Consider the following 24114-nt stretch of genomic DNA (forward strand, 5'->3'; position numbering starts at 1 on the left):
GGTTCAGGATCTTCGAAGGGACGGTAGTTGTACAGGGCCCTACACTGGACAGCTCTTCTCCGTTGACTCCCCATGTGCTAAATCTACTCCAACTTGTTTACTTGCTCCAACACATGATGATCTTAAGAGTGCCAATAAAGCTCAGGACCTAGGGCATTGTCACTTAAGTCATTTAAACAATTGCAGGCTAGCTAATTTATTTCTTATGGCACTCTCATGACCAAATTTGGAAAGATTCTAATTCCAATTTTATTCATCCTGATCGTAGAACTAATAGTTACTGGGATCTCTCACCCCAAGTGGCGATTCCTCTTCGGAATCCCGATTCAGCAATTCCATCAAGGAATCTTCATGGAATTGTCTCCTTGAAGTTAGGAATCTCGGTTCCATATTTTTCGTACCAATTGCAACATTTATTGAATCTCAATTCCACATTTGTTGAATCTTAATTCCACATTTATTGAATCTCACTTTGAATTTTTTTAATTCAAATGCATCAAATACCGTGATTCTTAAGGTGTAAGAAACCACGATTCAAGTTTTCATAAAATCTCGATCTGATTTTTTTGTAGATTACATAGAATCAAATACTCCAGTTCATAGGTGCATGAAACCATGATTCAATGAACATCTAACCTCGCTTAAAATACTTATAAAATCTGATCTGAGTTATCTGGAATCTGGATTGGAGAACATTGAATCCCATTGTTCATAGCTGCACCTAATAACAATCTGATCAACGTATGGTCGAGGTTTTAGTAACACAGAAACAACATTCAAATGCATATGTTTGGAGTTAATAAATTCTTAACAAAGTATCATCCTAATTAATGTCTTTTGTAAGTAAGTTAAACCAGCTATAACTTAGGACTTGGAGCATTACAATAAGTACTTCATGTCTTCTCCTCCTTGCATAATTAGAAATAATTGGGCCCATACCCCTCAAAGTTGATGGGATTTTAGGCGTCAAAGAGCCAAACAACTCGAGCTGGACGCCCTAATCTCAATGTAAAAGGCGCATTCATCTTTTCGGCTGCACATGACAGTTAGAAACCATCAATGGTCTTCGATTTTTATTGACTGTATTTCGCCCAAAATAAATGACTTTTCTTTTAAGTGAAAATTATTGCCTATGTGGCCTTTCAAGGCCTTAAAGCTAAGAGTCTTACACTCGGTGGGAATTAGAGAGAGACTGAATTTGGGTGCTTAGTACACTAAGGCGCCCAGATTCATAAACCCCGAGTAATTGAGGTATTGAGAATATGCTTTTTGAGAGTGTGAACTCTTGAGGAGGTATGAGGGTCACCTCCCAGTCAAGACTATATTGATTAGAATGCCTCATGGTTGATGTGATAAGCCAAGCTTTGGAGAATTCAATCGAGAATAATAGAACCCGAGTATTTAAAAAGAGTATTTGCTCTGTATAGAACACGAGACCGTTTCATGGCATGTGCATCTACAGTCATATAGGGAAGCCAATCTCCAGATTAGAAGAGCTAGTGCACATGTGCTTTGAGAAGACCCCCTGTATTTGAGTAAGAACATGTCCCATAGGGGTGCACCAGTAATCCATTGAACCCCCGGTGACGAGAAGCTCTGGCTCAGTGACTTTGATGTGACCAATTATGTATCCCTACCATAGACTGTGGAGCATAGGTCCGTTGGGTCGACTTGAGACACCGGTGGAACATCAACCCAATGAAAGACTCCAATTACTGTTAAAAGTCAAAAGATTTTATTTACTTTTGGCCCAAATTAATCTAAAATTAACGAGAAAATATTTTATATTGATGAGAAAATGTGTAATAATGTTGAAAAATCACTTGGGAGAATTTTTAGGATTTTTGGAGAATTTTTTGAAATTTTTAAAACACCAAAAATTGTTTTATTGAAATTGTTTAGCTTAAATGACGATCGAGGACGAGCCATAGGGATGCCACGTGGGTCCCAAGTGGCCATAGGGATGCCATGTGGCACCCCACACCCCCTTGGGAGCTGATGTCATGCTCATGTGTGGGGGGCATTGTTATCTTTAGTTGTTTAGTAATATTATGTTTATTTAAAATATTATGTTTTATAATGTTATGACTTAAGTGAGTTATTTTGTCACATGGTGTTTTGTTCACACACGTGGTTTATTTGACATGTGTTATGGGATTTTGAGAATTAATTTGATTTAGTAGTATTATCCACATGATTTTGTGGCATATGCGTAAATCTTATGTGGCACCACCTTATGAGCTTGACCCATGTGAAACTTTAGTATTGTTGATATCCTATTGGTGGTGTCATAAGATATTTTATTCACATGTGTGGATATCCTATATTACCTTTATGTCCATGTCCTTTGTCTTTTATTGATTCTCACAAATTATTCAAAAACAATAGGCATAAGTGTAAACATGAATTTGGACTTAAAAGGAAATAATACATCGAGCTAAGGGCTTTAAGGTAAAATGGCTATAAACCTAAGTTTTAAAAAGTGAAGGGTGTCAAAAGCTCATACATTGATCTTGGTGATAAGAAATGGATGAGTGGCTTGGATAAAAGCCTCTCATATGCCATTGATCTAAGGCATCAAGGATCAGTATCAAATCCACCTTATAATCTACGTATAAAAGTAACTTCTCGGATCAATTATAACCCTAACTTGTATATTCACTTCAAAGAGAGAGAGAGAGCCCTTGACAAAAAGGTGGTCACCCATGAGACTATCTTCTTCCTTGAGCTTTCATTTGAAACCCTTCCATGGAGTAGTCCCTCATTTGTGTGATCAAACCCATACTATTGCTTCACTAAGTATTGATTTTTTTTCTTATATTTTAATTCCTACCTCATTTCCATTATCAAAGCTTACTGTAATTCTTAATTTACAGTAGTTTTTTTCATTTTTTGTCATGAAAACTTGATATTTGAAGAGTCCCAAAGCAATAGGGTAGTTCATACATATGGTATGTGTAGACTAGCTTGCTTACTCCATCATCTTAAGTAGTTTCACCTTGATTTTCTTCATCTTATTTTTCTGGAATTGTTACTAAGAATATACAACTGATAAGAGGTTTATTTCATCATATTTGAGTATATGAAATAGTCCCTTGAGTTCTTTTTTGAATGTTGAAAAGTTTATGTGGTCCCTTATGGACCACATGGTGTAGTTTCACCATAACTTCTTTATTTGGTGTAGTATCTCTCTCAAACTTTGAAAGGCTATTTTGATACATGTCTCTCTTATGATTTGATCCTCAGTAAGTGAAATAAAAGTGATCATTTCCTTCCCATTGGATTGATCTCCTTGAGTTATTATTACCACCTATACCTTAGACAATGGGACAAAATTAAGTCCTCAAAAGGCCCTTTCGTGGCCTGGGTACAAGGGGTTCGAACGATAGCTTCCCACATGTATGTTTGCATGTTAATATTTATAGTTATTAAGTGATTCATATTTAGTTAAATTGAGTATGTTAGATGAATATTGAGATTGTTCTTTAATCTTGAGGTATGAGCTTTAATGCTATGTTTTATTACTTATGTAATTTGAAATCTCATTGAATCATTATAACCAAGTATATGATGTATATAAGACATTGTGATATATGATGAGGATGAAGAATGAAGATGGAATTATCATATAATGAGGAATTGCGAGTCCAAGTCATATAATATGTTGTAGAGATGTACATTGTGAGTATTCAGATATTGTATTGAGTTTAATTGTATTTCTAAGTAAAGGATTTGTAAGGGACCTATTAGGTTTGAATTTTTATTATTCAAATCTGTATAAATCATGTTTGTAGGCTGGAATATATGTATTATGGTTTTGTATTGAGATATTCATGCATTTAAACCCTTGTGTTTTAATACAATGATTTTTTTTTAAAAGATTACATTTCTAGCCCATTGGTTTTATACCACAAAAATAAATATCTTGTTTTTATAATTGCATTATCATCAAATCAAGTGTTTCTTCTTTCTTCAGACTCCATTCTCACCAAAGGGTAGGGGCCCAAATCCCCATTGATTTACCCCTTTTGGGAATGGGCTGGGATCGTCGTAGTGGTACCACCTGAGCCCCAGTTAAAGGCCTCCATTCTCATTAACACTTTAAAAAACTGACTCTTTCCACAACAAGTAGGTGCCTATAATCCCCACTGATCTCCCCCCCCCGCCCCCCCCCGACCTCAACACTAGTATTACGGCAAATCTTGATTCCAATACTATGATTAAAGCTCAACACATCAACGGCCACTCGATCTTGATTACAATACTGTGATTAAGACTCAACACATCGATTCCAATACCAAGGGAACCCTTTGTTCAAGTCTTTAGGATCTTCGAGGATCTCGATTTCAATACTAGAGGAAACATGGCTAAGCCTATTCAATACATCGATTCCACTACTGACGGATTCTTGCAACTTTACTCTAAAACCTCGAACCTATTGCAAGCTTACTCAATACATCAATTCCAATACTAATGGATTCTTGCATAAGTTTACTCTATAACCTCGAACCTATTGCACTACGAAACACGCTTCCTGTTGATTTTATTGTGGTTCTAAGTTTTCGGGTGCATGATCTCACAGATGTAGGAATTTCGATTCCAATTGTGTTGAAACCCGATCCCACAAAGGCAGGAACCCCAATTCCAAGTGAGTTGAAACTCGATTCCAAGATGGTATAAATCTTGATTCTAGTTGGGTTGAAACTCGATTCCAAAATGGTACGAAACTCAATTTTAATTGGGCTTAAAATAGATTCCATAGATGTAGGAATCTCAATTCCATTTAGGTTCACACTAATTTCGATAAAGTAGGAATCTCATTTCCTACAATTCACCTTGTACAGACTAGTGTTCAAAACAACGGATCGGGCCGACTAGTCGGTCTTGACCCGATCCGATTAGTCCGACCGATTCCGACTAAATCGGCAGATTAGTGCCCCGATTTTTTTTGAAAAATGCAATTTTGTAAAAAAATCCTAAAAAACTCAAAATATCCCAAAAAAATTATAAAAAATTGTAAAAAAAATGTTTAAAATTTACATGTATTGTTTTTTTATATTGTCACATAAAAAAAGTTAAAAAAAATAAATATTATAAGCATAATTGGGTTTCGGAGAAAATGATTGGGCACCTAAAGCAATAGTTTTTTAGTGATCAATATATAATAAATATATTAATATTATATCTTATATATCATATGTAATCTATAAATATTATAGAATATAAATTCCATTAATAAAATAAATATAAATATCTAATATATAATATAATATGATATAATATTATAATATTTCAACTCAAGACCATGTTTGATTTTTGGACATTTGGAATTCAATTAAAAATGTAGGGTACAATATAAAATTCGTCTCTTAGTGACAATTTTGATAAATTTCCATCTCTCTCTCTCATATTTGCGTCTATGTGTATGTCTATGTGCCCCTCCGGGGGTTGGTCGTGTGGGTATTAAATTGAAGATCAAATCAAATGAACAACAAATAAATTTTATATCCCCCAAGTTAAGGGACCTACAGGCTTGGCACCATGTCGAGCCTAACCAACTCTAGTGCGCCTAAGTCTACTCGCCCAAGGTGGCAAACCCTGCAGTTAGCAAATAAAAAGTTTGTAACAATATATAAAGTTTTAAGTAGAGAAACAGAAGAACGAAAATTATTTCATGCGGGCTGGACCGCATTTCTACAATATGCGGTCTAGAGGTATAAAGCATCCATCTTAAAGATGGATGCAAATAGGTAGTCCATCTAAAAACAAGTGTAACTAACAGTCCAAATATTTTTTTAATATAATTTTCTTTTTCATGATCTCCATGTTAAAGATTATATATTCTCTAAAAATTAGGATGAAATTATATTTAAAAAATATATTTATTGCTAAGCCCGCATTTCTACAACATGCGGGCCGCTTGCATAGAAACCATGTCCACATAAGAATAGGGAAAAGAAAAAAAAGGAGTAATATATAAAAATGTTGTACGGACAGCTTTGCAAACTCTGCAGTGTGATAGTGCACTTATTGGCCGATTTTTAGAACAAATCGCCGATTAGTGCTGATTAGTCGGCCAATTAGTGCATTGAAAAAAAAAATTCCTGCATACATGACTGTTGGAATCGGGCCAGATCGGGATCAGCCAGTGACCAATCCCGAGTTAATCGGCCGATTTTTTAAAAATCAGTCGATCTTTTAAACACTGGTACAGACAGTGATTCCGACAATAGAAATCTTACAGCTGCCCGTGATTCAGATTCCTAAATCAATTCAGAATCTCAGGGGTTTCCAACTTCTATATTTGTACTATAAAATTTCATAAATTGCCTCTTCTTTTAAGAAATTCCCATAGCTTTCCAACTTTTGATATTATCCGAGTAATATGTTGGGACCAAGTTCAGTTCCAACAAAGACTAGGAAAATGTACTTTGTTCTATTTATTAATTATTGGACAAGATATCCATAATGGGAATTTCAAGAGTTCTTAATGGATCATGGAATCATACATCAGTGGTTGTGCACTCATACCTCGGAAGAATATGTTGTTGTAGAGCAAAATAATCATCACATCTTAAAGACTTGCACAACAATAATGCATCGGTCTCAGGTTCCTAAGGTATATTGGGCTGAAACATGCCATACAAGTATTTATTTGATTGATAGAATGCCTAGTGAAATTTGAGCAGAAGACCAACCTTAGACTTTTTGGTTTTATTTGCTATACCCTTTCCTGACAATGAATGCGATAACTGTGGAGTGAAGGCTTACAAACATGTTTTCTTAGGATATTGTGACACTGAGAAAGGGCATAGATGTTATGACCTTATGAAGAACAAATTCAGTATCTCAAGCAATGTCAATATTTCTTGACCATATATGTCATTTTCAATCTATACACATCTCTCCATATTCATCTATTGGTACCCCCATTTTGCTGTCTTCTCCAGTTTTTAGTCTCCATTCTCTGATTCCGACCATATGCAGCCTATTTGCACCTACTTTGGAAGCGCAAGAGCAGTCTTATTTGTGGCACCATCTGACTCTTCACCAGTGCTAGAAAGGCAAGAGCAGTCTTATTTGTGGCACCATCTGACCCTTCACCAGTGTCAGATCCTGCTATTGTCGCATCTACACTATTTTCTGAACCTTCACCAGTGTCAAATCCTCCCCAGGTATCTACTTCGACAACGCCTTCTGATATAGTTGTACTACATTCCTCATGTTTCTCATCCTCCAGATCTCCTCACCTACTCACATCATTCATATGTAGCTTCCTTTGATACTGCTCCTGTTCCTATTTCTAATAAACAGGCTCCTAAGAACATACGTTCGACAGTTGGAGTCATGCTCTGCAAGAGGAAATTTTAGCTTAGAACTGAATTATTCTTGGGAAATGATACCACTGCCAAAGGGAGCATCTAAAGTTCGAAGCAAATGGGTTTACTCTGTAAATCTCAAACCTGATTGACACAAGTTGCACGTAAATGGCTCTCTTGATTGGCAGAAGGCAAGCATAGTTGCACAAGTACAAATAGGCGTACGGATTGGAATACGAAGAGATCTTTGCACCGTAAGCTAAAATGACTACTTTTAGAACTTTAGTTGCCATTTGCTTCAACAAAGAATTGGGATATATTTCAGATGGATGTCAAGAATGCCTCTAAATGGTGATCTTAAGGGGACTATGTATATGACACAAGCCCCAAGGCATAATTCTACTCTACAATATGTGTGTCGATTGAGAAAAGCTTTACCTGGGCTGAAACAAGCACCTAGGGCTTGGTATGACCATTTAAGATGTGTTATTTATGGAGCTGGTTATATTCAAAGCCCTGACAACTACTCCTTGTTTACTCAGCAAACATGTGCTAGGACAGTTCATTTTGTTGTGTACGTCGATGATCTCCACATAACTGGAGATGACTCAGCTTGACTTCGAGCATTAAAGAAGTTCCTTCAATACTTTTAAAATGAAGGACATGGGACATTTTCAAATTTTTTGGGGCAACAAAAATATATTCAAGATTTTTACAGCTTGCTCACCTAGCAGATACAAAGTTAGTGGATAGTCCATTGGAGCTGAATGTGAAGTATTCTAAAAATGAAGGTGATAAAATCTCTGATCCTTCGGGCTATCGACACTCTGTTGGATGTCTTGTATGGTTATGATGCCTCGATCAAAAATTGCCCATGTTGTCCATGTTAGTTGCATTCGCCTCGGATCCTCATCATCTATAGTTAACTGTTGTTCATTGAATCATGAGTTGTCTACATGGGACTCGAGAGATATCTATCTATTCAGCCGACCACCAATTTAAGCTCATGGCCTTATTCTGGATGTCCTGAGACTCATCACTCCACTACAGGATATCGTTTATTCTTTGGTTCATCACTTGTTACATGGAAATCCAAGAAGCAACTTGGTAGTTCCAAGTTCACATCTAAATCAGAGTACAGAGGTATGCCATCTACCAGTAGTTAGGTGGTCTTGATTAGACGACTTCTTAGTGATATGGCAATTCGGTTTATTGCTCCAACTTCACTTTACGCTGATAATATCAGTGCTATTAAAACTGCTAATAATCCAGCCTTCCATGAAACAACTGAATATATAGAAGTTGATTGCCACTTTGTCCACGAATAGGTTCAAATGGGTGAACCAAGTCTTTCATATGTTCCTTTTGGTGACCACATGGAAGATATCTTCACCAAAGTCATGCTTAACAAGCGTCATGATCTCCTTGTGCACAAATTGATGCTTGATGATCACCCGCATTAGTTTGATGGGGAGTGTAAGAGAACGGTGGTTTCAGGGAGTGAAAAGTGCATTTTATTGATATACCTTCATTACAAATTTTCTATTCATTTGGTCATTCAGTAATGTAAATATCGCTGAGGGATACTTTTATAATGTTCTAGATTACTAGGGACAATGTTGTACATCTTTTTCTTTATATTAATATGAAAACCATGCGACCAAGGTTCAGATAAACCTTCAAGTTCTTTTGATGCATGGACTCTTCTCCATGGAAACGTTCTTGAGATCTTAACCATTTTGATGTGTGAGATCAAAAGTGTCACTCAAGGAACATATAGTTTGCTCCGCTCCGTTTCTAGACCAGTTATATTTGAAAAACACACCAAACTGCCACTAACATTATAACAAAAAAACATGTTTTTCCTTAGTTCTTGTTTCAAGTGAACAAGACTGCACTCACTCAGTCCATCCAAACTCCAACTTAGGAAGTCAAAATGCTACATGCGCAAATGTTGATAACGTAAAAAGTATATGTAGTAGAGGTCCACACAAGATACCGTGACACTAACTCTTGTAACTGCTCCACGCAATCAAACCGTGGTGATGCACAAGATGTAATATATGCTATGCAATTTCAGGAAAAGGAAAAAGTTGTACCCAATGAATCTGTGAGTAACTCTGTGAGCCTTGAATTTTTATAGGGTATAACGTCCTTTTTTGCAGTTAAAGCAGATAAAACATCCCCAAGCCTGCAAGAGAAAAAGAGAGAAATAGGATGAATTTGACAAAGGTGTCTTTCAATTCAGGATGAACAGTTACAACTAGCAAGAAGGCACGAACGCACGCTCACATGAAAAAGCACAAACAAAGAATAATAAAAGCCTACAACACGCCCATTTTTACATACAAGCCCTTTCATACATGTCTTAAAACACTAGGGATAAAGATGTATAGACATGATGCCTCAAACTTTCAATAAGAAAACCAGGGCTCATCCTACCAATGCTTCCTCCCCCCCCTCATACCCAGCCATTTCCTCAACCAGTCTCAAGAGCAACGCACTGAGTGACCAAGTTTCCATGTTTGCAATCTTTCCTTAAAGACCGACTTCTGGAAGACTTTTTGCTGGCTACTTGGCGGCCTAATATAACATCCGGGAGAAAACCTCTTTTGATCTTTAAACCCTTAACCCTCCCTCCCTTTCTCCTTCCCTCCCTCAATTGCTTGTTACATGACAGGAATAGGAGAATCAGGATTCTCGGCCAAAGACCATAGTGACAAAAGAGGCTCAATCTAGTGCACAAGTTGCAAGGAGTTTGAGAGAAGAGTTAGGCATGAGGATGGAAAGGAAACATTGGGGAGGAGCAGCCTCGTGATTAAAAAGAAACATTAAATTCTGACTAAATCTTTGCCCCTACTTAAAATAATGCTGAGGAAAGAAATAGACAGGATTTCTCAACAAAAGTGGGAATGTTATAGGCTTCTATAATACATACATAACCATGCAAATGATGAGGACAGTGGATTCTTGGCTAAAATTACTACATCAATGAATCATATTACCACTGAAGACTACACCCATGCTAAACAAATAGATGTAAGATTTAAGAGGATAACTATTTTCATGTAACTAATAGGGGCCAAACCCATAGTTTCCTTCAAAAGAATCTGCTATAAATAATTGCAATTAAATTTGAAGGATATATCCTGCTGCGAACGAAACAAGTGCCATCTTGAATGTATGAAAACGATGAAAACTTACAGCAGTTGTTCACTTCTTAAGTTTATATTGATTAAAAATGTAAGAATTGAAGTACTTATTGAAGTACTTACGCAGATAGAGATTTCATTACATGTAGCATTTCTGTCACACTGTCACCAGAAGCACCTTCATCAAGTGAACAATCACTTCCAGCCAAGTCAACAAGGAAAAGCTTGCTGTAGAGTACTTCGCTAGTGACCCAGTTGCTGTAATGTATATGAAGTGTAATGATCCTGGAATGATAGTAATTAAGTGAAAGCCCAAGATGGGAACTGATAAATATAAGATACAATAAACTAAAACAAATGACACTTCTTATGAAATATACATCCTATCCGATATCTTTTACGAGGAAAGAATATTCTATAGACCAAGAGGAACATACCGACAGTATAGGCCAGGCGACCAAAACACCTAGCTATTTATCTGAATTTTCCAAAACATCCTTGATTCACAAGACTAAAAATTTCAAAAAAATAATAATAATAGCAAAAAATGATTTTGATTCGTAAAAACCTAGATCTCACCATCCATCATATCGATACCCTGATTTTCACTATTTGGAGTGAAATTTTTTTATCATTTGTAAATTAATGAGTTTATTTTTTTTATTTTTCTAGAGATGATCACTGAAATGCTGCAAATTTTGGCTTGTAGAGTCTTTTTCTAGGGGCCCTTTGTGCTAGGCTTCAGTATAGCACGTGGCTTGTAGAGTCTTTTTCATTTTTAAGAAGTATGTAACTTGCAACAGAGTAATGTTGTTGCCACATCCATAAATGGATTGGGCCATAATAAAGTATAAACATATTCCGCTGAAGTCCAATATATAGAACAACAAAGGAATTTCAAAGTAGAATTTTGAAATTATCTGACAGGAAGACTATATCTCTGAAAAGCTTTGAGATTAAAGGCAAATAGTAGACAAAAGTAAAAGAATGTACATAAGCTTAAAACAAAGCATAAAACAAATATGGTTCTTCAACTAAAACCTAATATCAAAGTACAATTATCTAAAAAATTTCATAGCAAGGAATGACAAAAACAATAAACATGTGACAAGTATAAAGGCCAGCCAGGCATAATAATACTTTGCACATACATATGAGAAGTACTAGATCTTGACACATCCTGCCCATGGTTCTGAAGTGCCACTTTCAAGACTCGAGAAAAGTCTATTGGATTCTGAACTTTCTCCCGTACAAGTTCAACAGAAGAATCTGGAGGACCCAAGCAAACGGTTGAGGCATTGCTGAAAGATAAAAGTAAATCTCGAACCTAGAAAAAATACAAAGAAACCACATTGGTACATGGAGATGGATGGAAACTAATGATAATAACAATAAAAAGACAAGCAAATAAACTCAGGGAATCACATACAACTACCTAGTTTTACAACATAAATGTAATGAACAAAATTACTAACGAAACTTGCCTGATCATTGTATAGCTCAAATGCTGTAACGTAGAAATCATATTTTGAAATGGAAGTAGTATCTGAGTTTGATAAATCAAAAAGTTCCTCAAAACATCGCACATATAAACCACGATCATGACTAGAGCCTTCCTGCCATGGTCAAAACCAAATTAGAACAGCATCATCCAAAAGAGATAACTTAAGAATAGTGTAATACGCTGGATCCTGAAAAATCTGCAAATGCATTAGAAGGGAATAGATGAACATAGGGTACTTCATGAATCATGATTAAATCACAAATTTGATCAGTTCCCAAAAAGAAAGTTGTCAAAAATCAAGAAAAATGCAAATAAATAACAATGGTTCTTTTCATTCAGTGAGAAACATCTTCCACAGAGACCTTTATTTATTTTTCAGTTTGGTGCCTACTAATGTCGGCCTTTTCTCATTCCTTAATCATGAAATCTGATGGGAAGTTAGTTCCCTCTGGTCATCTTCCCTTTCCTGAGTGGGAAAGTAAGTGACACAGTGACATCCAAAGTAAGACTGAGGAAATGGTCTGCAGATTACAAGAATGGCTAGCAAAAAAGCACGAATAGAAGAGAAAGAGATCAAATTCAAGCCAATATAAAGGTTTAATGATCTTGAGACGACAACAATGTGAGGTTCAAGGAGAAAGGCAGGGTGGGTTTCATTCAGGAAACGAACATCAAGTACTGATTTCTAAGCAGAGGTAAAGGGATACCAATGTGTGTGCTTCATTATAATTACCATTGTGTGTGTTTTCCCAGAGCCAGTTTGTCCATATGCAAATATAGACACATTGTTTCCATCCAATGCAGACTGTACAAAGGGTTGAACATCTAGGAAAAGCTCACCTGCACATATAAAGCGACAAACTCTTATATTACAACCTCAATTACCATTCTTATTCAGACAACCACTACTTGACTATTAAAACATTTTTTAATTAGCAAATAGCAAAACAACAATCTCACAATTTAACAAGAAGCTATCATGGAAATATAACCATTATTAACTTCCCGTACCCTGGCCAACGTGGGGTCCATAGACCTTATCAAACTCATAATCCTTCTTTAAAGTTGGATCAGCAGAAACACCAGAACTGACACGGATGGTGACATCATCAGGAAATTCAACTGCAGATGGACCCTCATGTACAAACTCAGGTCTTGCACGACAGTACACCTTAATGTTGCCTGAAATCATCCATCTACACTTTAAAACAGAAGTCTAACATTAAGTGTAGATGAAAATACAATAAGAATAAAATACTAATAAGCCAGCTCTGGCCTTTCTTTGTAATTATGAGTCTAGAAACAATGACTGTTAGGTTAAACAAAAACAAAGCAAAATAAGAGCAATGTTATAAAGAAGTGCATCCAGGATCTCTTTCAAGATGAAGATGGTTTAGTACCCTTGGCAGTCAACAAGTCATTGAACAACCTTTTCTTCTCATTGATCAAAGGAGAAATCCTGCTTTCAGTTTCAAGTGCAACTTGATCTGCAAAATGAAAAACTTGTCTATTAAAAAGGAGAAACAGGGATGTCTAATTAGTCTTAAGTGCCACTTTATCAAATAAGGAAAGTAGTACTACCCTGTAGTCTGTAAATATCAAAAGTACAACATAAAGCTAACTAGGTCATATATAAATACATACATACATACATACATACATACATCCATATATATATATATATATATATATATATATATATATATATATATATATATATATATATATATATACACACATATATGTATATATATATATACATATATGTATGTATGTATATATTTCTTCATGCAAAAGGTACCTAGTTTGCGTGCTTTGTCTGCAAGTACACCCATATAGCGTGTAACCCGATCAAGTTTTGCATTGGAGTACTCTCGCAGGTCAATAGCTTCTTGTCTCAACTCTAAGTAATCATCTCTAGCATGCTATTAAATAAACATCAAACACACCGTAAGAAACATGAAAGATATTAATATTGTACATTCTAGCCGCAAAAGCAAAAGATCACATCTATTTAACACACCATCTATTGCACAAAGTAAGAAATTCATAAGCTACAATATGTACACCCAAATTTTACAACGATATTAGCATTGCTCTATTTTTTTCCCCCTCTCTGATAAGTAACTTCTTAAAAAGTAGAAAGGTAAATAAGGAATAGAGTCACAAAATGAAATGAAATCGCAAGCATCCAGTCCATCCCTAATTCCCTATACACACACCCCAAAATCATTCAAGGACTCAACATCACCATAGGCTACTAGACTTCTCTAGGGTCATAAAGAAAAGAAATCCATAGAGTGATCTCTAAATCTTCTTTACCACATCCAACGGTTTCAAGTCCCTTAGGATTCAGGTTAGTGGTAGACATGCTTGAATGATTGAGGAAGGTCAAGTATTCCAACCCTCAAAAATTGTGCCAAAAACTAATCAAGCTGCCCTACAATTCGTTCATTCCATTATTTCCAAGGAATGGGGATCATCCCTACTCACCTACTAAACCACATTTCATGAATCAAATTTCTATGCCTAGCAGACCATAAAGGGGGCTATCAAAGTCAAAAAGTTTAACATGATTCTAAAGCACTGAATATATATATATATATAAGGGTGCGGTTTAAATAAGGTCGCATTTTAAACAATCAAAGTAAGGTCACCACCAATTTTATCATACAATATAATTTTGGTGTAAAAAATTCTTAGGATGGTATGAGAATCCATTTTCATTTATAATTATAAAATTTTAGACTAAAAAATGGTTCAAATCAAGTAGATCTATAAGCACCTGAAAATCTCAAAAATGGACGGTCTAGATAATGTGTTGCAAGATGCACTATTTTTTGAACTCGGAATCCTTTTTCTTTTTCATATTCATACATCTCAATGTCGAGATGATCAATTAGAGGGCTTTCCAACTTCAAAACAGCCTTTTACAATGGATTGTTTAGGTGCACCTTAATTCTACATTTTGAGGTTGCAACCTTATATAAACTTTCTTATATACATATATATATATATATATATATATATATATATATATATATATATATATATATATATATATATATATATATATATATAGGAAACTCTTAGAAAGGCCTATCAGTGAAATTGAATAATGTTTCACCCCACCACAGACATGTTATATCCGTTACGGTTTTTCCTTAAAAATCGCCACGGATCTACGAAAATCGTGGCGGTTTCCCTTTTTTTTTTTTTGTAAATATATATATATATATATATATATATAGATATATATAGGGGAATGATTTCATGCAACAATTGTATGGTAATATGATGCAACAACCTTCAAATACCATGTTATGGTCATTTGTTTGATCCAAATTTTGAAATATACACTCTTTTCATTCCAATGAACAATCACAAAAAAGAAAATTTTGAAAACACAACCAAGAAAGTATTTTTTTAGCCCAATTAACATAAGTCGTTCATTTTGGTGAGATGCTTAGATCTAGGCTTTAGAAGGATTTTTTCATTTCCAATTTTTTTGGATGGCTTTATTATCATTAGATGAACAATGTTAAAAAAGAAAAAAATGATTTTGAGTTTATAAAGGCTAAGATCTTGAAATTCACCAAATGAATGGTCTAAATTCATTTTTGGAGGGGGCTCATTTTGACCATATCTAGGTTCAAATTGAACTTTTTTTTTTTTGATTGATTATTGAGATGAAAAGAGTGTGTGTGCAAAATTTGAGGTCATACAAATACCACAAACATGGTTTTCTAGAAGTGTCGTTGCATTATACTATAATAGAACCGTTGCATGAAATCACTGACCATAAATATATATATATATATATATATAACAAACACATATATACACATATATATAATGTGTATATCTTTGAGATGAGGATGTTGAGACGCATGAGTGACAAGACAAGAAGGGATAGAATTCAAAATGAATCTATTTGAGAGAATCTAAGTGTGGTGATAAAATGAGAAAGAGTAAACTTAGGTGGGTTGGCCATGTGTGGTGCCGACCAAGTACAACACCTGTTAGGAGGTGCGAGTTATTTCAAGTGGAATGACTGAAAAGGGCAAGGAGTACGCCCAAAAGGACGTGGTTAGAAGTAGTCTGAAAAGATATGAGAACTTATAGCCTCACTAAGGAAATGACCTTTAATAGAGCAGAATGAAAAACCACGATTCATGTAGCCGATCCCAATTAATTGAGAAAAGGCTAAAATGATGATGATGACACACACACAAATATAATATATATATATATATATATGCGTGTGGTCTGTATAAGGTCGAGGATCTAAACAATTAAAGTAAGGCGCACCTTAAAATAGTGTCGAAAGATGTTGTTTCAATACTGGAAATCTTTGTGATGGCTTGAAAATTTATTTTCATCTATAATTATAAAATTTAAAACTTCAAAAGTAGTGTAGATCGAGCATATCTATGAACACTTGAAACTCGATGGTTTGAAAATGCATTACAAGATGCACTATTTCTAAAGCTTGAAATTCATCTTTTCTCCTGTCCATACATCTTGAGATCGAGATGAACAATTTGAGTATTTTTGGGCTTCAAAACAACCTCATTTAGTGCATTTTGGAGGTGCGCCCTAAATTAATTGTTTAGAGTATATATATATATATATATATATATATATATAAGAATTGATTTTTAGAAATATTGAAGCAATACTCATTGTGGTAGTGATGTGAAAATATCAAAAGTACTGCCAAATAGCGCCCATCATATTTGAGATTCTCATAGTGTCAAGATCTCCAAACATGCAGAAAAGAGACGTCAAAGTATGCGATCCCTAAAATCTTCTTCAGCACACCCAATAGTTTCCTAGGAATGAAGCAAGAGCTGAACACCATCTCTTCAACATCTCTTTTTTTAATTATTCTTCAACTTACTATTGCTTAATTCTTCTTGATAAGTACATCCCATTTATTTACCACCATAGATAAATTCACTTTTTCCAATACAAACGTCATCTCCTCACATTGTATAGCTATAAAAAAAATCAAATGTATTGGGTTAACTATTACATTATCAATACGATTTCATTGCCATTAAATGCTGAAATTCAGCTCCTTACTCAAATGAGATGCAAACTGTATAATCAAATATCTTTCATTTATATGCAGTATATTAACTCAAGTCATTCATATATGAAACCATTAACATGCTCACACATAAGAGCATACTGTCATAGAACCCATCAATTTTAATCAAGCAGTCCATAAACAAGCCACCTTCGCATGTTAGAGTTCAATCCAGTTCAAAGATCGTAATGAAGTAATTAAGGTATCAGTCTTGAAGCCCTAGATTGCAACCCACAATCATAAAGCACGGTTTGTGCACTAAGTGTACCAGGAGACAAATACAATCATAAACAGCAGCAAAAGTTTGAAAGAAAACGTAACAAATATCGCAGAATCAAATTATATACAGCAAGCAGAGCACACTGAAGCACATGAAAACCAGAAATTCAAATTATAAAGAAAAGAAAAATGCTCAGTTACATTAGGTCTGATCTCAAAGATACTTTGAAACCAAAATGCAAACAGTAAACCAACATCCCCAAATTAAAAATGAGGAATTCGAATAAAAATCACGGGGAACCTCACATCAAAAAACCCATAATCAATATGAAAAGTAAGAGGAAAAAAGAGGAACGTGTGGCGAGAGAGAGAGTGCAATACAGGACTTTGCATGGGAAGCTCCAAAAGCAAAATAAAACACGATACAATGGAAGAAAAAGAGAGAGAGGGCCACCGGAAAACCCATAACCAAATTGCAACATATCAAAGAGAAAAGAGAGAGATAGAAAGAGAGGACATACAGAGACTTGATCCTTGAGTTTCTGAACCTTGTTTCCAAACGCCGAGCGTGTTAGCTCAGATTGGGGAAGAACCGTGGAAACGGAATACCTGCGCGTAAGGGGAAGCACTCTCTTGTGATCTTCGACCTCAAATGACTTTCTGGGTTCAAAACCAGGAACCTCCCAGTTCCACCTGTTTCTCTGTTCACTCATTTCACCTCTCTCACTCTATCTCCGAACTCAGAGCTCTAGAGATCAGGCGATAATGGAGCTAGGGCGTCCCCATTGTCGCAGAAGCAATGGTCTCCCTCTCTCTATGTCGAGTGAAGGCGTTTGTGCTTTCTCTCTACAAGAAGAGTGAAGCAGCTTCTGTTCTCTCTCTATATCTCTCTCTACTTGACGTGTGAAGCCTATCTGCGAGGAACAAGAGCCAGAGGATATGAAGGGGTGAAATCCCCTTTGGAGATGACCGATTACGATATATTATGGATTTTCGAGTCACTCCCGAACGTTTTTACTCTTTCTCCCGCCCGATCCTCTCAAACTCTCACTCTCTCTCTAAAATTTGTATCTCTCTCTCTCTCTCTCTCTCTCTCTCAAATTTGTCTCTCGCTCCGCACCTCTCCTCTCTTCTGACCGCAAAATTCGACAACTTGATAAAATTTCTTCTATCTAAAGTCGCTCTCTTTCTACGTCCCGTTCTCTCTATAGATTTTCTGTCCCTTTAAATTTCACATTCTCTCTCTAAATTCGTCTCTCTCTATCGATGATACGCTTCCACTTTTCTGGTCTCATAATAATTTCGGTTCACATATTAATACTTCGCAAAATTACAAATAACTTCCAATTAGACTTTCTAAACAAGTTACACCCTTGAAATCTTCTTACTTTTTTTTTCAAAATATACTTTCTAGCAAGTAAAAAAATATTTTTTTTTGACAAAAATACTCTTTTTTTTACACAAACTTAATTTTGGCCTGGCATTCACTTGGGCTTACATACGCTACCGGACCGATCTTTCGCATTCTTGGACCGCACTTTGGGCTTGTTGTCGAAATGCATGGGCTTGTTGTCGGATCGCATGGGCCTATTGTCGGACTGCTCTTTGGCAGTGCCAGACTGCATGGTCCTATTGCTGGAACGTTCTTTATCAGTGTTGTACCACCACTTGTACTGCCAAACCCCTACTATTATTTATTGCACCAACATTACACTGTCAGAAATACGTCGGACCGCCGTTTCGTGGGAAAGAAGAGAGAGAGGCATGGGTAAAAGTAAAAGAAAGTAATTTATACTTTTTTTTTTTTTTAGTTGGGGGTATTTGCTAAAAAATTTTGTTTTGATTTGAAAAGTGAGTAAAAAAAGTTTGCTCGGGAGTACCTTGCATAAAATCATAAAAAAATTATTGAGGGTTGTTTGTAATTTTCCCTATATTTTACTAGTAATTTGGAATTTTAAATTAAATTCTTTTTGAGACATAAATTAATACGGAAATCAAATGGTGTCTTCCGTTTAACGTCTTTTTATGGATTAAGGCTGATTGCCATAAGGACCCCTCACTAACTACGCAATGTCCAAATAGGCCCTGACTATATTATAGGTTTGTCTTTTTTTTAATAGAAAGTTGTTTCATGTAGCTGGACCGCATGACTATATGTGCAGTCCAAAAAGGGTAAAGCATCCATCTTAAAGATGGAAGTAAGTACGTGTTTCATCTAAAAAAAATGGAAACTAACGGTTCAAATGTTTTATTACTAAAATTATTATTTTAAATTTTTAAATTTTATTTATTTTTTCATATTCATGATTTTCATATTAGATATTACATATTCTTAAAAATTAAGTCCAAAAATCCATTTCAAAAATAGATTTTATTAATGCATTTCTATATATACAGGCTTGGCCGTATAAATTTTGAGTACATTTTTGTCCCCCTTTTTTTCTTTATGGTTTCCTACTTAGCTCCCTATGGTTCAAATTAAGATGAATTTCACAAAATTTTAATTGGAAGAATTTTGTACCATAGTTTTAAATTTGGGAAATTTTCAGCTATAATATTTGAATGAACTAAGCAATGGTGGTCAAATAAGCTTCCAAAATTTCAGTAAAATATAAAATTGAATTCCTTATCTAATAATAACAGTTTTTGTATATTGTCTTAAAAAAGACAAGCTTCTATACTTCCCCTATAGCATAGAAGATCTATGCTTCCCCTACCATCCCGCCGTCCAATTTTGATCAAGAGAGCCACTCACCGTTTGATCTTAGATCCGAAATCTGAAAGTATTTTATCTTTACTTTTTTTTTTATACAAATTATATGAATATGAAATTTGGTACGTGTCATCTTCTCATTGGGGCACACGTATAAAAAATATTAAAAATAAATTTTTGATAATATATAATGACCAAAATACCCCTTAAATCTTTTAAAGGTATTTTGGTCATTTTATTTTATTGGAAACATTTTTTTTATATTTTTCGCTAGTGTGAGTTTAATAGAGGATTGGACGTCCTAAATTTAGTGTTAGAATAGTTTATAAAAAAAATTAAAAATAAAATAGTGTAGAGACGTGACATTGTCATTGGGGCAATCTTAGCCCTCCATTCAGAATGGACGGTTGGATAAAGGGAAGTGTACAAGTTTTATGCAGTAGGAGAAACATAGAAAGCTTGCCGTCCTTAAAACCGGATTTCTATCCAAAATGTTAAGATGTATTTCGTTGTTGCCGATACCCAAAAGTATCTAAATACGACATTAATTTATGGATATTTTGATGAACCAAATCAAGGCAAGTTTTGTACCAAGTCGCATAACTTTGGTGGAAATCCTTTCTCCAACTGAAAGTAAAATATAAAGATGTTTATGAAAATAATAATCTTTCCTTACTCTATGGTTAATCTTCATGATTTTTATTTCCCTCTAATAATAGAACCATTCATTAGGTTTTTGTGAAAATTTAATTATTTTTGTCTATAAACCTTTTCTCATTCAAAATGGGAACACCCTCAAGGAAAAAGAATAGGAAGTGAGCAATTGATCTATCATAGCATCATGAGGGCTTAGATGTATCGTCCCATAAACAAAATGGGCACTTGGTACTTTCCCTTAGAAAAATTTAAGCACTATAATCTAGGTTTTCCCTTGGACTGTAATCTAGGTTTTCCCTTGGACCAAAAGATTGCTTGGCTTTGAAGATGTCCCATCGATTGATGAAGTAACTAATAAGCCTTTAGTGCACCCACCGGCCAATCCAAATGGACATAAGATATAACCAATTTCTATCTCTTCTTTTACATTGAGTGTTGGTGACACCACTAAATAATGGAATTAATATATGTGCATTTCTGTCTAAAAGAACATTGAGGTTAGGGTTCAAAAAACTAACTCTTAAACTTACCAAATTTCCCAAAAAATAATAAAAAAACATCAAGATTAGGATCCCATAATGTGGGAGAATATGCTTTTTAGCCAAAAAATAAAAATAAAAAATAATAATAAGTTTACGTACGGACCATATTGGAGGGGTCAAATATAAGATGGGAACACGTTTGTCTCAAATTACGGATGACACCCCCTCCTCCCTCCACGATATTTTTTTTCTCAAGTTACCCCATTTTTTCAAGTTACCCTATGTACGGTAAACCGAACACCGGACATATGAGTTTTTTAATTTGTATGAAAAATAGTTGTCCGATAATGCAAATACCGAAGAACTCTCTAAATCTCTAAAACCAACTCTGTCATTTCTTTCTCTTATTTATCTTCTATGTGACGCTTTATGTCCTCTCTCTCTAAAACCAACACAGTAGACACTGCACCTCTAATGCCATAAATACCGCTCCTTAACCCATCCAAAATTACCATTTCTTTCACAATGTCTCTTAGAGCGTATTTGATGACAAGAAGTTGAAACTTACCTTTTACGATTCATTTTGTGTGTTTGATAAATAAAGATAAAATAAATAAGTAATTATTTTTTACTATTCTTCTTCCCACTTTTATTTAAAAATAATAATAATAAAAAATAAAAATAAAAAATAAAATAAAATATGTAAAAAAGCATTAAATTTAAAAAATAAAGTTTTGCCCACGTGAAAACCGGTGAAAAAAGCCTGCGCGCTGCTCTCGTCTGCTCGTGCACAGATCCTCTCTCATGCCTCTCTCTCATGTGTTCTCTATCATCCCCGACCTTCTCTATCTCTTTGGGGATATCACACCTTTGCACTCTCTCTCTAGAGCTCTCACACCCTTGCACTCTCTCCCTTTGTGCAGGGCTCTCACACCTCTACATTATCTCTCTAGAGCTCTCACATCCCTGCACTCTCTCTCTCTGTGCACTAAGGCTCTCATACCTATGTACTCTCTCTAGAGCTCTCACACCCTGTGCTCTCTCTCTCGCTGTGCACAAGGGCTCTCAGACCTCTGCACTCTCTCTTTAGAGCTCTCACACCCCTGCACTCTCTCTCTCTGCAAATCCCTCTACTCCCAATTTGGGATGTGATGGGTTACTGTAGAAGATTTTTTAGATCAATTTTTCTTTTTTGGGGGTAAATTATCTGTAAATGATAGATTTTTGGGGCTTTTGTTTATTTTTTCACTTTTTTTTGTTTCTTATCAGTTTTGGATTCTCAGTTCATCAGAGTGACTTGGATGACGAAGACGACAATGTGAAGCAGCTCGACCACTGCGCCATCCTTTACTTGGCTCTTCAGGTCTCTCCCTCTCTCTCTACATATTTCATAACTCCTAAGTGTTTGAACCCATATTTGTTCACATGATTTCCTTGTGAATACCAACAGGAACTGGAAATCTTGCCAACCAAGTAAATGTCTTGGCATCACAAGCTTAATAGAGGTGGGGCCATGAATTTAAATCCATTTTAGGGTATCATTATGTTTCTTTTGTTGTGGTTTTTACTATTTCATTGGGTTGACTTGGGTTGTTATTTGGTGTAAGCAATAAATGTGGTTTAGCTATTTTGATTGGCTTGGCGTCATTTGCATGATTGTTTAGTGGAATTGTCTCCTCTTTGGATGTTGCCTTTCTTCAGATTTTCTATTTGTAGATGAAATCTTAGTTATTTTTTTCATTATTTCCTTATCGAATTCAATGAAGCCATTTGGTCTTGCTTTTCATGGTAGAATTGGTGTAGTTCACATAAAACAAGAGTATGCAAAGTGATTGGTTAAATTCATATCTAAAACAGCTTCCATTCAACTCTTTCAAGTCATTTACTTCATTGGATATATAGAAGTTCTATTGGGTACTTTTTTTCTTCTTTATGTTTTCATGTTGTTATTTTTCTTATTAAATATTGTTAATTATTAGTATGATGAAAGTTTTAACTGCTATTTCAAGGATAAACAATCAGGGAGCCAATTGACTGAGAGCCGAATGGGCCTCCATGACCTTTTTGTCTTCTCAATGGGAAAACATCCCCTGAATTTCATCTCCTAAAAAGCATCAGCAAAGTTCACAATCTCGTTATTGTTAATCGGTATAAAAACCATTTTCAGTACATCTTATGGCTTGATTGTTCTTTCATTGTATACAAGGTCCTTTTTACCCTTGTGTTTTTACTATTTATTCTTTTCTTGCGACGGTATGCGAATGTGAGATCATAGTAGCATGTGTTGTAGATCATTGTGGAAGAAGACTTGCTTAATGAGGTGTGGTCTGCTTGAAAGAGTTAGATTGCTTTGCTACTATCTGTTGAAGAATCAACTCTTAGGCTAGATCCACTAGAAGGTACATTGATAAGTGCAGTACTGAATTTTACCATCTCCTTGTGAAGCCGAAAATTTGTTGAAGAAATTATTATGCGGTTCATTTTTTTCTCCTATAGTACTTGCCAAAACGGATGGGGCATTAGAAAGATCAGTGCTATTTAGTATATATGAAAGATCATTTGCATCTCGTTCGTATACAGGAAATGCTTGCATGGAGGTCATAAATATTGAGATTGAATACCATAGTCAAGCTGTCATGAAAGATCTTATCTTTTGAAAACTATACTTATAGGTATGTCCAATTACTTTTTTCACGCAGAGATATTATCCCACGGATGTTTACTATGTATTTGTTGTATGATTATAGAGACAAATGTAAGTATCTGCAAACATATGTATGTTTATGCACACGTGATCAGAAGCTTCTGGAGATAATATATGTGTGATGATTTAGGCTCTTTTATGGTCTCTACGTACTGGTGACTCTAGGCTCTTTATGATCTCTCTCAATCCAACGTATTTTACTTTTAATTGATATTTTATCTTAAAAAATAAAATTCAAAAAATTAATAAATAAATATATAATATCCAAA

General features: G+C 35.1%; 1 protein-coding gene and 2 long non-coding RNA genes across 5 annotated transcripts in view; 2 read left to right on the forward strand and 1 right to left on the reverse strand.

Annotated features, from left to right (window-relative positions):
- LOC18429003 (kinesin-like protein KIN-14L) overlaps positions 1-18576 on the reverse strand; it is a 42908-nt gene extending 24332 nt beyond the window's left edge. The window contains exons 1-9 of one of the 3 annotated variants that reach the window (XM_088865459.1): positions 17811-18576; positions 13777-13900; positions 13376-13462; positions 12987-13157; positions 12709-12815; positions 11956-12087; positions 11623-11798; positions 10595-10756; positions 9419-9510 (exon numbers count right to left, since the gene is read on the reverse strand). In XM_088865459.1, coding sequence (XP_088721585.1) covers positions 9419-9510; positions 10595-10756; positions 11623-11798; positions 11956-12087; positions 12709-12815; positions 12987-13157; positions 13376-13462; positions 13777-13900; positions 17811-18002 — 1243 coding nt within the window. In that variant the 5' untranslated portion in view covers positions 18003-18576. Of the gene's footprint in view, positions 1-9418; positions 9511-10594; positions 10757-11622; positions 11799-11955; positions 12088-12708; positions 12816-12986; positions 13172-13375; positions 13463-13776; positions 13901-17810 lie in introns of all 3 variants that reach the window. The other 2 variants (XM_088865460.1, XM_088865461.1) reach the window with 2 other exon arrangements.
- Positions 18577-21915: 3339 nt separating this feature from the next.
- LOC110006820 (uncharacterized) lies at positions 21916-22768 on the forward strand. Its single transcript, XR_016054654.1, has 2 exons — positions 21916-22504; positions 22592-22768. It is a non-coding gene; the product is annotated as an uncharacterized LOC110006820 (long non-coding RNA).
- A 656-nt stretch (positions 22769-23424) lies between these two features.
- On the forward strand, positions 23425-23908 carry LOC148782547 (uncharacterized). The gene is made up of 2 exons (XR_016054655.1): positions 23425-23540; positions 23722-23908. It is a non-coding gene; the product is annotated as an uncharacterized LOC148782547 (long non-coding RNA).
- Positions 23909-24114: the final 206 nt, after the last annotated feature.

The sequence above is a fragment of the Amborella trichopoda genome, chromosome 4, assembly GCF_054954075.1.
Source record: "Amborella trichopoda isolate Santa Cruz 75 chromosome 4, AtrichopodaSantaCruz75HAP2 v2.0, whole genome shotgun sequence".
Lineage (NCBI taxonomy): Eukaryota > Viridiplantae > Streptophyta > Magnoliopsida > Amborellales > Amborellaceae > Amborella > Amborella trichopoda.